We start from the raw sequence: 11,256 nt of genomic DNA, 5'->3' as shown, positions 1-11,256 counted from the left end.
GGGGGGCACGACAGGGCTTATAGCCGAGCAATACCCGGGGTTGGGGGGGAGATGCCCCGGGCACCACAAGGTGGTGGGGAGGGTGGTGATGGGTGGCTGGAGGGGAGGGGGCTGGAGAGGGGTTGCTGTAGATTAGGCTTCTAGGGGAGTGCTGGTGGGAAGCAGCGAGGGGCAGCATGGCTGGGCTCAGCCAGCAGGGCTGGGCTCTGCCCCCCTCCTTGCTGTAGCCCCCCCTCCCTGACCCCCTTCTGCTGACAGCCGTCAATAAACCTGTTTGCAGTAGCTGCTGCCTGCAGGGTGTCTCTGGGCTGGGCACTGCAGGACCTTTCCACCTCCCCGCCATCCTTGCCTGCATGCAGGGGGGACCCAGGCCCAACTGCACTTGTCTGGTGGTTGGAAGGTGCAGGCTGTTCTGCAGGGATGGGGGTCTCCCTGTGCCCCCCCATACACACACAGTCAGAGGCTAGGCCTGGCTGCAGCTGCACAAACGCGACACGAGAACTTTATTCACATCAAGATACAAAATTATATTTCTCTAGAAATTTTTCTTCTGCTCGAGTGACGAGGCAGGGAGCACATGGAGGGGACCTAGGGCTGGGCCAGGCCCCCCTGCATCCAGTGCTCTCCCCAACCATAGGGTAGCCCCTGCCCACTCCTGCCCCCAACGTGGGCACAGGGAGGGAGCTGACACAGGACCACCAGGTTGGGGTGCAGGAGAGTGGTTGGGGGGGGGCCTACAGCCAACTCCCAGCAGCATCACCTGGTCCCCTCCTCTGCAGGGGACATGAGCCCAGTCCCCTCTGCAGCGCATGGGGTGCGATAGGGTTCTGTGCCCTGCACGCAGAGGGGCTGAGCCCTGCGGCCCTGGGGAGGGAGGGCAGGGGGGGCTGGGGGGGGTGGGGGGAAACAGAGCCAGCAGCACAGACAGCACTTTACAGGGAGAGCAGCCCCACGGGCAGGGCGAGGAGAGCGCGCAAAGCCAGGGGGGCATGGGGGAAGACAAGAGGGGAGGGCTCCTTGCCATCACTGTGGCAGCGCCTTCAGGATGGCGTTCACTTCCTCGGCCACAGCTGTCAGCGCAAACTCAAACTGGTCCTGGGGGAGCAAAGCAGGGGGGCATGAGGGTCCTCACCAGCCCAGCCCGAGGGGCTGTGTGTGCTCAGGGAGGGAGGGGATCCCCAGTTTTGGGGGGGGGGGGGGACCTTGGTCTGCACCATGCCGGGCCGCTGGTCTCTGATGTGCTCCAGCGTAGCAGCTATGTCTATCTCCTTTACACCTGGGGCAGAGGGGGAAAAAGGGTGTTAGGAGGGGGGATCCACAGGTCAAGCACATGGCCCTGCACCCTCTGGACAGGGCAGAAGCAGTGCTGCCCTGCACCTACCTTTGGCCATTCGGTTCAGGACCATGTCGACGAGGATGTACGTCCCAGTCCTGCCTGCACCATCACTGCAAGACAGAGACGCTTGGACCAGGTGGACGGGCTCCAGGGACTGACTGGTGCTGGCTAGCAGGTCCCAGCCTTGCAGCCACCCCCCAGCCCATACCCTCCCCGGCAGTACCTGCAGTGCACGATAATAGGGCAGGAGCGACCCCGGTAGCACTTGTTCACCTTCCTACAAGGATAAGAGGGAGCAAGGTCAGTGCCCTGCCATGCCAGGGACAAGGTTGCACTAGGTGCTCCTCGCTGGGCCAAGCCGGGGGAGGGCAGCGGACACCCGATGATGTGGCCCTAGGGGTCCAGCACATAGCTCCTCCTGCCTCCCCAGCGGTGCTGGGCACGGGATGGGGGCCATGGCTGGAAAGGGACCATGGCAGGGAGAGGAGCCTGGCTCCTTGGGTGCCCAGCCCAGGGAGGGGAGCAGTGACAGGACCCCCAAGGGAGCAGCTCTGGTCCGGTGGGGCGCGAAGCTGGGGGCCAGGCGCCGGTGGGGCTCCCGGCATGCTCCATGCAGCAGGCACGGCTGCCAACGATCACTTTTGTGACTATGCAACTGGAGCCAGATTACTAGCTGCAAATCACAAAAATGACACTGGCAGCTGCGAGAGAGAGACAGAGACAGACAGAGAGACAGAGAGAGCATGAGCAGGGCGGAGAGGAGAGCAATGTGCTCAGGGACCCCCCACTGCTCTAAGCAGGGTCCCTGGCCCCACGCAACTGGGGGACAGTGACCGGCCAACCCCCGGCAGGAGCCCACCACCACCCAGGGACCCCGAGAACCCAGCGGGCACTGCCCGCAGCCCTCTTGGGAGCAGTCCCAGCCCCGCAGCCCTCTCCCCAGGCCAGCTGGGGACCTGCTGCTGGCTGTAGGGCATGGGGGGCAATGGGTTACAGCTGTTCAAGGCTGGCTCCGGGGGTTTCTTCTTGTACCCACAGCTGAGGAGGGTGCCAGCCAGTACTGTCCCCCATGCCAGCTCTGGGGAAGAGCACTTTTCCACCCTCCCCATGAAGGCTGGAGAGCCCTGGCAACCTCAGCCTGGAGGGCTCTTGCCCACCAAGCTCCGCTGACCCTCATTCCAAGCTGGCCAGAATCTGGTTCTTCTGCTCCTCCCCATGCACGGCAGCCCCCCGTCCCCCCCAGCCAGTCCATGCCACGTCCCTGACCCTCATCACACCGGCAGCGATGTCCTCGCCCATCAGTCCCCTGAGGTCGGGAACACCGCTGGCTTCCCGGGGGCTGGCATGGCACCAGGGGGGCACTCACCTGCGGAAGTCGAGGAGGGGCCGGGTGGTGGCGGGGATGCCCTCGGCCGGCCAGCTAAGGAAGTGGAACTGCGTCAGGGTGCGGGTCTCCTGCGACTGCACGTTCTTCAGGTAGAAGCTGCGCACCAGGAAATCCTCACACCAGATGTGCTCCGACACCAGGTTCACCTGCCCAAGAGAAGCAGCCAGTGGGTGTCAGCACCAGGCAGGGGGCTGCACTCACTCAGTGGGACAGCAGCTGGAGGATGCTCCTTCCCACAGGCTACCGGTCACACTTGCCTCGTAGATGTGGTAGAGAGAGGAGCCTTCGTCTGGCCAGTAGCGGTCACACTGCTTGACACTGTCCTCAGCCAGTGGGCTTAGCATGACGATAACGGTACAGCCATGCTCCCACACCATCTGCAGGCAAGGCATGGGGGGTGTCACTGCTGGGTGACAGCCCAGGCAGGAGGGCAGCCAAGCCGCAGTGACCCATCTGGTTGGCAGCACCCAGAGGGACCCCGATGGGCTGGCACAGCTGGGTGATGCTCACCTGCCAGAAGTCAGCAATAGTGTGGGACAGCGGCCCCTGTGTGGCGATGTATGCTGGCATCCGTGGGTCATGCTCGATCTGGAGCGGGAAAGGGAATGTCAGACCGCACGCTCCTTGGCCAGGGGTCAGTGACACTGGGAGGAGCAGGGGGATACATCAGGGGTGATGGGAAGGCTGGGGAGAGAACTTTGGGTGCCACAGCCAGGAGGGAAATGGGTTTTAACCATATCTGAGCAATGGGGCAGGCACATTGCTCACATCTGTAGCCCACGGGGATGCGAGCTCAGTCCAGCTCCATCCCAGAGCGGGAGCCTCGCCTGGGCTGAGCACATCACAGAGCGGGGTGGGTGGGCAGGAGCCCCCAGTGATCACTCACGATCGGACTGGCATTGATGAAGTCGCTGCGGGACGGGTTGCTCTCAGCTTTCAGCTTGATCCGCACGTGGTCATCTGGGAAAACGGAGGCCAGGGGATGTGACGAGTGCCCAGGGGAGCTGGGGGCAAACCCGTGCCGCAGCCTGCTGTGGCCGCAAGCATCCCCGTGCCCCACACCGCCCTCCTGCCATGGCCCTGGGAGCCGGTCCCTGGGGCAGGGTGGCTGGGATGCTCACAGGGCACATAGTCGGGGTTGCGGTTCTTCTTCAGGTTGGCTTCACTCTGGGCAATGGAGCAGATACTGGGCTCAGCCTGGTAGGCACAGAGAGCCTGCCACTCCTTGGCTAGCCGGTCCCGGTTGCGGAGGTGGTCCTCCATATAGGCCTAGGGCAGAGGGGTGGGGGTCAGCCCAGCAGCCTGGGGGTACATGGGGGGCCAGGAAGGGGAGCTGCCACCCCACCAGGCCAGCTCACCAGGATCATGTGTCCAGTGGAGATGTCCATGTTGGACTGGACGGGCTCCTCACACCAGGAGGGCGTGCTGCTGTGGGAGCTGGGGCTGGGCTGCGGGGCATCGCTGAACTGGGACGAGACGCTGCTGACCCGCGAGGTCTCTGCCGGTGCTGCTGGTGCCTCAGCACGGCCAAAGAGAGACTTGGCAGCCATGTGCTGGCGGCACAGCTCCTGGGGAACCCCATGAAGAGCCCTGTCCCTTTGGCACAGCACTGCCGCAGGGCAGCCCTGTGCACCCTGAGTGATGCTGATGCAGCAGGTGCCACATCCCGCAGGGTCCCGCATCCTGTGGGGTCCTACCTGGTACTCGAAGGTGGTGTCAGCAGCACCCTCGGGCCCCAGGGCGGCCAGGCGCTCCTTCTCCCGCTGCTTCGCATGGCGCCGGAGGCAGAAGGCCACGGCGGCCGCGATGGCGATTCCTGCCACACAGGCCAGTGCGATGAAGGTCAGCAGCACTGAGTGGAAGCTGTCCCCAAAGTGGGATGGGCGCGAGTAGGCAGCAGCCTCGTTTCGCTGTGGGCAGAGCCAAGCAAGGGTTAGCAGGGGGGCATCGACTCTATTCTGCACCACATTTGGGGTTGTTGGGGGCTAAAACAGAGCAAGGGAACTCGGTGCTGTGCTGATTCTCCCACCACCCTCAGCTGGGGTGGAGCTGGTGTCACTGGGGTGCTGGGTGTCACTAGGGTGAGGCACGGTACACCCACCTGCATGTCGCATGGGATGTTGCTCACACTGGTGTGTCCCTGGAGCTGTGGGAGGGGACAGAGCCTGGCCAAGCCCAGGCAGCCGCAACCTGCTGCTCCCCTACTCCCAGCACCCAGGACTGCTCCCCGGGACAGCCCCAGCCCGGGCTGCCCCCCTCCAGGGCAGGTCGTAGTTCCATGGAACTCGGGTTCAATGGGCTCCTGCCCAGCTGGAGGTCAAGGAGGGCCAGATTCAGCCCAAGGGGTTAATGGCAAAGGATGGGCCACTGCAGCGCTGGGTCCAGGGCAGCAATTGCTGCCACCAGGGAACTTCCCCAGATGGGGCTGGCTCTCCCCTGCAGCCACTGCTCCATGGCAGACCATGGGGGAATGTGCCAGCACTGCCAGAGGGCTGGTGCCATCCCAGCTGTGGTGGCTGGGGGACAGGTCCTCCCCATCACTCTCCTCAGCTGGGATGCAGAGCAGCCCCTGCCACCTTGCAGGCAGGGCCTCCAGGGCTCCTTCCCTGTGGCTGGGAGGCACAGCCCAATGCGTGCCAGTCCCATGCTGGGACAGGATGGTGCTGAGCCCTTGCTGGATGAGATTCCCCCCAAGGCCAAGACCCCCCCAGGGCCAAGACCCCCACCAGGGCCTTGTCCCAGAGCCGCTGGTGATCAGGATGCTGCTCCCCCACAGCCAGGTCTTGGGGCAGCACAGGGATGGTGGGGCATCACCACCACCAAATACCCTGTACCCAATGAGGTGCCAGAACCCAGCATTACCTCACTGCCACGGCCTCCCATTGGCTATGAGCCTGATGAGGTTACTGAGGGAACACTGCGTCATCATCACCTACTTCATCATCATCACCGCCTGGGGATGCCCCTGCCCCAGGGGTCCCCTTGTCACCTGCCCCCCCCCAGCATTGCCAGCCCCTGTGCCCGTGGGCCAGTGTGACTGCTGCCAGGGCCCAGCCAGCCCTGCAGCCAGGGGTACCCGCCAGGACCAGCACCTCCCAGGTCCTGGGGGCACCCAAGCAGGAGCAGCCCTGCAGGTTTCAGAAGGTCTGGAGACGTCAGCGGGGCAGTGGGGACAGAAGGGACCTCCCTCCCAAGGGCTGCCCGGGCACTGCTGTCCCCCTGCCTCTGTGTCACTCCTTCCCCAAATCTTGCAGCAGTCCCACCAAGTTCAGAGCCTGGAGGTGGAATGAAGGAAAAGCACAAGCTGGTCTGGGCTGGGGACATCTGTGCAGAAGAGGGCTCGCAAAGCTGCCACAGCCTCCTCTGAGCTCCAGCTCCCTCATCTCTGCCATCTCTCCCAGCTCCTGCCACTCGTCACATCAAAAGGCATTGCCATAGCGACGCTCCACATGTTGCTGAGGGAGATGGGTTGCCTCGGTGGCCAGGCCACCCCTCTTCCATGGCCTCCTCCTCCTCCAAGGTCCCCCCCCTTCCTTCCTCCTTGCCCACGGCTGCGGCCACAGAGCAGGAGGGTGGGGAACAGGGACCCCGGTTTGGGGAGGTGCTGCACCACTTCCCCTCCCCAGGCTGCAAACACAGGAGGCAGGCTCAGTCCCCCATCTCTAGCCCCTGCTTCTCCCCCAGGAGACTGTTCCTGGGGGTCCCCAGAGGAGCACGGGGAGGGGCTGCCCCTCTCCAAGCAGATGGCTCCTGCTCCACTCCTGCCTTCAGCTGCTTTGCCATTCTCTGGGGACACGATGGCATTTTGCCTGCCTAGCCACGGTCTCTGCAGTGCTATGAGCACAGCCCAGCATGGGGGTGCCCAGGCCACAGCTAAGATGGGGTGCACAGGCTGGAGGGAGGCGAGGGTGAGGATAAGCCCTGTGGGGTGCAGCCTGCAGCCCCCCGGTCTTAGATGCAGGGGGGAAAGCCGCCAGGAGACCCTCCCAAACTGCCTTCAAACCCTGTGGAGCTTTTGTTTTGGAAAGAGCTGAGTGCCCTGAGAGTGCAGGCAGGTGGGCAACATCACATTGCTGGGTGGAAGGGGGTCACTGGAGCAGTCCTGCTCCGGCCCATCCCAGATAACCCAAGTCTGTCTCCAAGACAGCAGCCCAAACACTGCCTAGAGCCCTCTGCTCCTCAGCTACCCCTCAGACCCACATGGACAGCTTGCTTACAAAGACCCCTGAGCCCCACGGCTGCGGCACAGCGCGCTTCCCAGCTCGTACCTGGCGGCAGCACCCCCACTGCCCTGTCCCCGGCTGCCCTAGCCCTGAGGGACGGCCACGCTCACTCCTACCTCTCCCACTCCTGTTTGCACGATCTTCAGGCCCAGCTCTGTCTCCAGCTCTGCCTTCACTTGCTCTATGGATGGAGAGGAGATGGTCAGAGGGGTGCTTCCCCTCCACCCAAGAGACACCCCCCAAGAGACAGAGCCAAGGGATACCCCTGGCAGCTGCCCACCCCACGACAGCTGCCCGGTTCAGCCAAGGGCACTGGGATGTACAGTGGGAGCCCCCTCCTCCTAGTCCCTGGGAAGGGGCACCCCACAACTGGGCGGGGGGGCGGAAGAGAGGAGCAGGACCAGCGGGACCCTTGCCCAACTCACCAGCCTGGCTGGCCACGTCTGCCAGAGAGAGGTTCTGGGGGTTCTGCCGGATGCGGAAGGTGAGCGCAGGGCCCACCACACTGCCAGGGAGCGGGGGACACAGCGTGAGACCAGGAAGAACAGACCCCCTCCCCATCCCCACCACAGCCCAGTCCCTCCCGGCCCCCTGCCCTGTGCCCCTGCTGTGACAGCAGCACCCTACAGCCCCGCTCCCCTCACCTGATGTTGATGAAGCTGGCTGTGGAGAGGTGGAGGTGCTTGGCGAGGAGCTCCAGCAGCCGCACGCCAGCGGCCAGGCCCAGGGGCCTGTGGGGACAGTGGCAGGGTGAAGAGTGGGCAGCGGGGTTGAGGCAAGAGCCCACTCTCCCCGCAGCTGGGGAAGGGGGGACAGGCAGGCTCAGGGAGTCCCATGCATGCAGCAAGGGCTGTGCTGCCTGCAGGGGTGTCACAGGGTGGGCAGGAGGTAAGAGCATGGGGATGTGCGTTGATGGGGGTGAGTTGACCCCCCCCATCCTTGCACACCAGCATGCACAGAGGCAGCTGTGCGAACATGCTTGGCTGAGCCTGTCCCAGCCTCCCGTCCTGCAGTAGCGAGCTCTGGCTTTGGTGTGGGCTGAGAGGAAGGTTTTGGGGTAGGACAAGGGCTGCAGGTGGAGAGGGGACAGGGAAGCTGACCCCACTGGAGACCTGACCCTACCACAGACCCAAACAGGCTCAGCTGAGCACAGGGAGCCATGACAGCTGGTGCGGGGGGGATACAGACCCTCCACACATGAACACCCCCTCACCCGACCCCCAGCTCTCACTTCTGGTCCGTGACGATGTAGCCATACTCGTCCGGTGGCCGTGTGCCCTGCTGCGCCCCACCATCCTTCGCCTCTGTGTAGCTCTTCTTCTCCACCATGATCGGCTTCCCAGGGCTGAGCACGTCCCCGCCGTGTCCCTGCTGCGGCTCGGCCCAGGGGGCTGGCGAGGACGCTGCCCTGCCCCTCGGCCCATCCCCTGGGGAGCTGCTGGCTGGGATTTTGGGGGGCGGCACCGTGGAGGAAGGGGGCACTGGCTCCTCTGCGTGCTGCATGTCCCCCTCCGTCACCTGGAGGAAGGGAAAGGGAGGAGCTGGGATCTCTGAGGAGAGCCCTGGGGGGCTGCATCCCCACCCCCCCATCCCACCTGCGGCGTGGCACCTCCTCCAGCACCACCCTGCTGCAAACCCACCCGTTTTGCTGTGGGCACTTCGGGGCCAGCAACACCTGGGAAGGAGAGAGACAGAGGTCCTGCAGCACCTGCCCTGAGACGCAACACCCCCTACCTGAAATAGGGCATGCTGGCACCCACTGCTGCCAGTGCCTGCCTGCCCCATCCCTGCACCCTACTCACCAGAGCTCTGGAGCAGCTGGAGGAAGGTAGAGAGGCTGCTCAGCTGCTGGGGACTCAGCTCTGGCAGCCCCAGGCCATAGCTGGCCAGGAGGGAGGCCAGTCTCTTCAGGGCAGCGTCTGCAAGAGGATGCAGCATCAGGTCGGATGCTCTGCATCCACACAAGGGAACACGGGCTGGGGACGCAGCAGCAGGAGCAGGTGGGGTTGAGGGGATATGCTGCCCACAGCCACAAAGCCAAAGAGGAGGGAGAGTGTGAACCACGAGGAATGTGGCTGTGGGGACAGGATGGGGATGAGGGCTGGTGCCTGGCTGGAGGACATGGTACCCGTCTGTGCAGGGGGTGGCTGGGCAGCCAGGGGCACTGGCCGCTCCCTCTCCTCCATGTCTCTGTAGTCACCAGGGAGTTGCAAGCTGTGCTGTAGCCTGGTGCTGGCAGGGTCTGGGCGGCTGGCTTTCTCTCTGGGCAGGGAAAGCATGCCTAAGTCTTGGAAGAGATGGGCCCCGTCCGTTCCTGGCTGCCCACCATAGGAGGGCACAGAGCTGGCCCCAAAAAGGGCCTGGGCAGGGACCCGGCCCAGCAGCGAGGAGGTCTCAGGGCTCTGCCTGCCAGAGCTGCCGGGGAGCTGGTGAGCGCCATCCTGGTAGCCGAACTGCAACCAAAACACAGAGCTGCCATGGTCAAACCCCACAGGGCCCCTGCCACCCCATGGCAGGGCACCCCAGAGACAGAGGGGCACCCCAGCACCAGCAGAAGGAGGGTGCTGGGAGTGCAGCAACCCCCTGCCCATCTCTACCTTTCCTCCTGGGAGAAGGGGGCTCGCCCCCATGGCTTACCTTGTGGTAGGAGTAGGGGTTGAGCAGACCCTCCTCGTAGCCCAGCTGGGGTGGCTGGGGCAGCAAGAGGTGCTCCAGGTACCACTGCACCAGGGGGGAGGGCAGCAGCGGCGGAGGTTGTCCCAGATGCTGAGCCGCTGGCAGGCCGGTGTCCACGGGGAGCGGGGCTCGCCGGGGGGAGCCACGGAGGGGCAGGAACCTCAGAGGCAAACAGTGCCAGGGTAACTCACCTGGGTAAGGGGGAGGTCCCCCCCAAAACCCCATTTGGGGGGGCAAAGCCCTTGCTGCCCTGCTGGGCTCTGCTCACAGGCTGGCGACTGGTGCTGCCTTACCTGTCCCTGGCCACCGGCTCCAGTGATGGCGGCAGGCGGAGGCGGGGGATGCGCTCCATCTCCTGCGAGATCACATACTGGGTGATGCCATCCTGCCACGAGAGCCCTGCCACAGGAGGGGGCTGTGAGACACAGAGGAGGCCTGGGGACCGAGGGGTGAGTGCACAGGAAGCTGCCCTGGTGTCCTCACCCTGTGTCTCATGGCCCACGTTTGGCCCTGATCCTCCCAGAATCAGCCGGACCCCTCTCAGCCCACCCTGGCCCCTGGGCCAGCAGGACCCCAGACAGCCCTAGTGCCACTAGGCACTGCTGCCTGACACCCCCTCCCCACCAGACCGCAGTGAGTCCCTGCACACTCCCCCCTTCACCTTGTGCCATGAGATGCCGCAAGACATCCTGCAGGCGCTGGAGCACAGGAGAGGTGACCTGGAAGTAGGGTCTGTCCTGCACGGAGCCCACCTGGCACTGCCCAAACAGCCCATCTGCAAGAGAGGGGAGGTGGTGGGGCCGGATGGATGAACACCCCGGGGCAAGGGTCTGCGGGCACAGCCCCACCTTTCTCCTGCCATGGCCCCCCACATTGCGGCCCAAGTTCCCCTGCAAGCAGCCCTGCACTCTCCACACCCCCTTGGGAAGGAAGAAGGGATTCCTGCAGCCCCGCTAACCACTTACCCTGCACACACACCTCCTGGGGGGAGCACAGCCTCCGGTCAAACAGGCAGCCTAGGACGGACAGACAGACAGACAGACAGGCCAGTCAGCACAGCATCCGAGGGGGGCTCCAATGGCATTTGCTCATAACCAGCTGCTTGGGGACCCCAACTATCCAGGAACGTGCCACAGGTGCTAATGGTGGTAGGGGGCACAGCCTGGTAGCCCAGGGCAAGGCCTCGATGCCAGCCTTCCCTGCCCCTCCCCTCCAAAGCCAAGATGGGGGCTGTGTACAAAGCCTGCCCCTGGCTCTAGGGAACAGGGGGAGGCCTGGAGTTTTTTGGGGTGCCGGCAGTTAGGAAGGGAAGGCTGAGGGGGCAGATACTTGCAAGACCACATCTGTTGCCCTCCCACATGTGGCACTACGAGGCAGGGACACAGCACTGTGCCCTGTGACACCAGAGACCCACTCCCTGCGAGGGGGACCCCAAAGCACACATGCAGCGGGCTCTGTGTGTGTGTGTGTCTCTCTCCAACCCCTTCGGGGGGCAGCACTTGGGCAGGGGGCGGCTTCCCCCTTCCTCTCCCCCCCCGTCTCGGTCCAAGACCGTCAGCAGCGAGACGGCAGCAGGCGATGACTCAGCCCCGGATGGCGAGGAAGGAACGAGAAAACAACCGGGGGGAGGGGAG

The 11,256-nt window shown here is 64.4% G+C and overlaps 1 protein-coding gene across 1 annotated transcript; it reads right to left on the bottom strand.

Moving 5' to 3' along the window:
- Positions 1-746: 746 nt before the first annotated feature.
- Positions 747-10,353, bottom strand: PTPRN (protein tyrosine phosphatase, receptor type, N). The gene is made up of 21 exons (XM_010569617.1): positions 10,284-10,353; positions 9,916-10,021; positions 9,584-9,782; positions 9,273-9,399; positions 8,749-8,865; positions 8,587-8,621; positions 8,178-8,464; positions 7,591-7,677; positions 7,372-7,451; positions 7,063-7,127; positions 4,421-4,633; positions 4,082-4,291; positions 3,845-3,992; positions 3,610-3,683; positions 3,234-3,311; positions 2,981-3,100; positions 2,703-2,869; positions 1,560-1,613; positions 1,382-1,446; positions 1,203-1,276; positions 747-1,095 (listed from the first exon to the last, which is right to left on the bottom strand). The coding sequence occupies exons 1-21, from the start codon at positions 10,291-10,293 to the stop codon at positions 1,024-1,026; spliced, it is 2,388 nt and encodes a 795-aa protein (XP_010567919.1). The 5' UTR covers positions 10,294-10,353; the 3' UTR covers positions 747-1,023.
- Between the last annotated feature and the right edge of the window lie 903 nt (positions 10,354-11,256).

Source organism: Haliaeetus leucocephalus, unplaced genomic scaffold (genome assembly GCF_000737465.1).
Source record: "Haliaeetus leucocephalus isolate CR32 unplaced genomic scaffold, Haliaeetus_leucocephalus-4.0 Scaffold1, whole genome shotgun sequence".
In the NCBI taxonomy this organism is placed as follows: Eukaryota; Metazoa; Chordata; class Aves; order Accipitriformes; family Accipitridae; genus Haliaeetus; species Haliaeetus leucocephalus.
The sequence above is the reverse complement of the archived record's forward strand: the minus strand, read 5'-3'. Positions and strand labels throughout refer to the sequence as shown.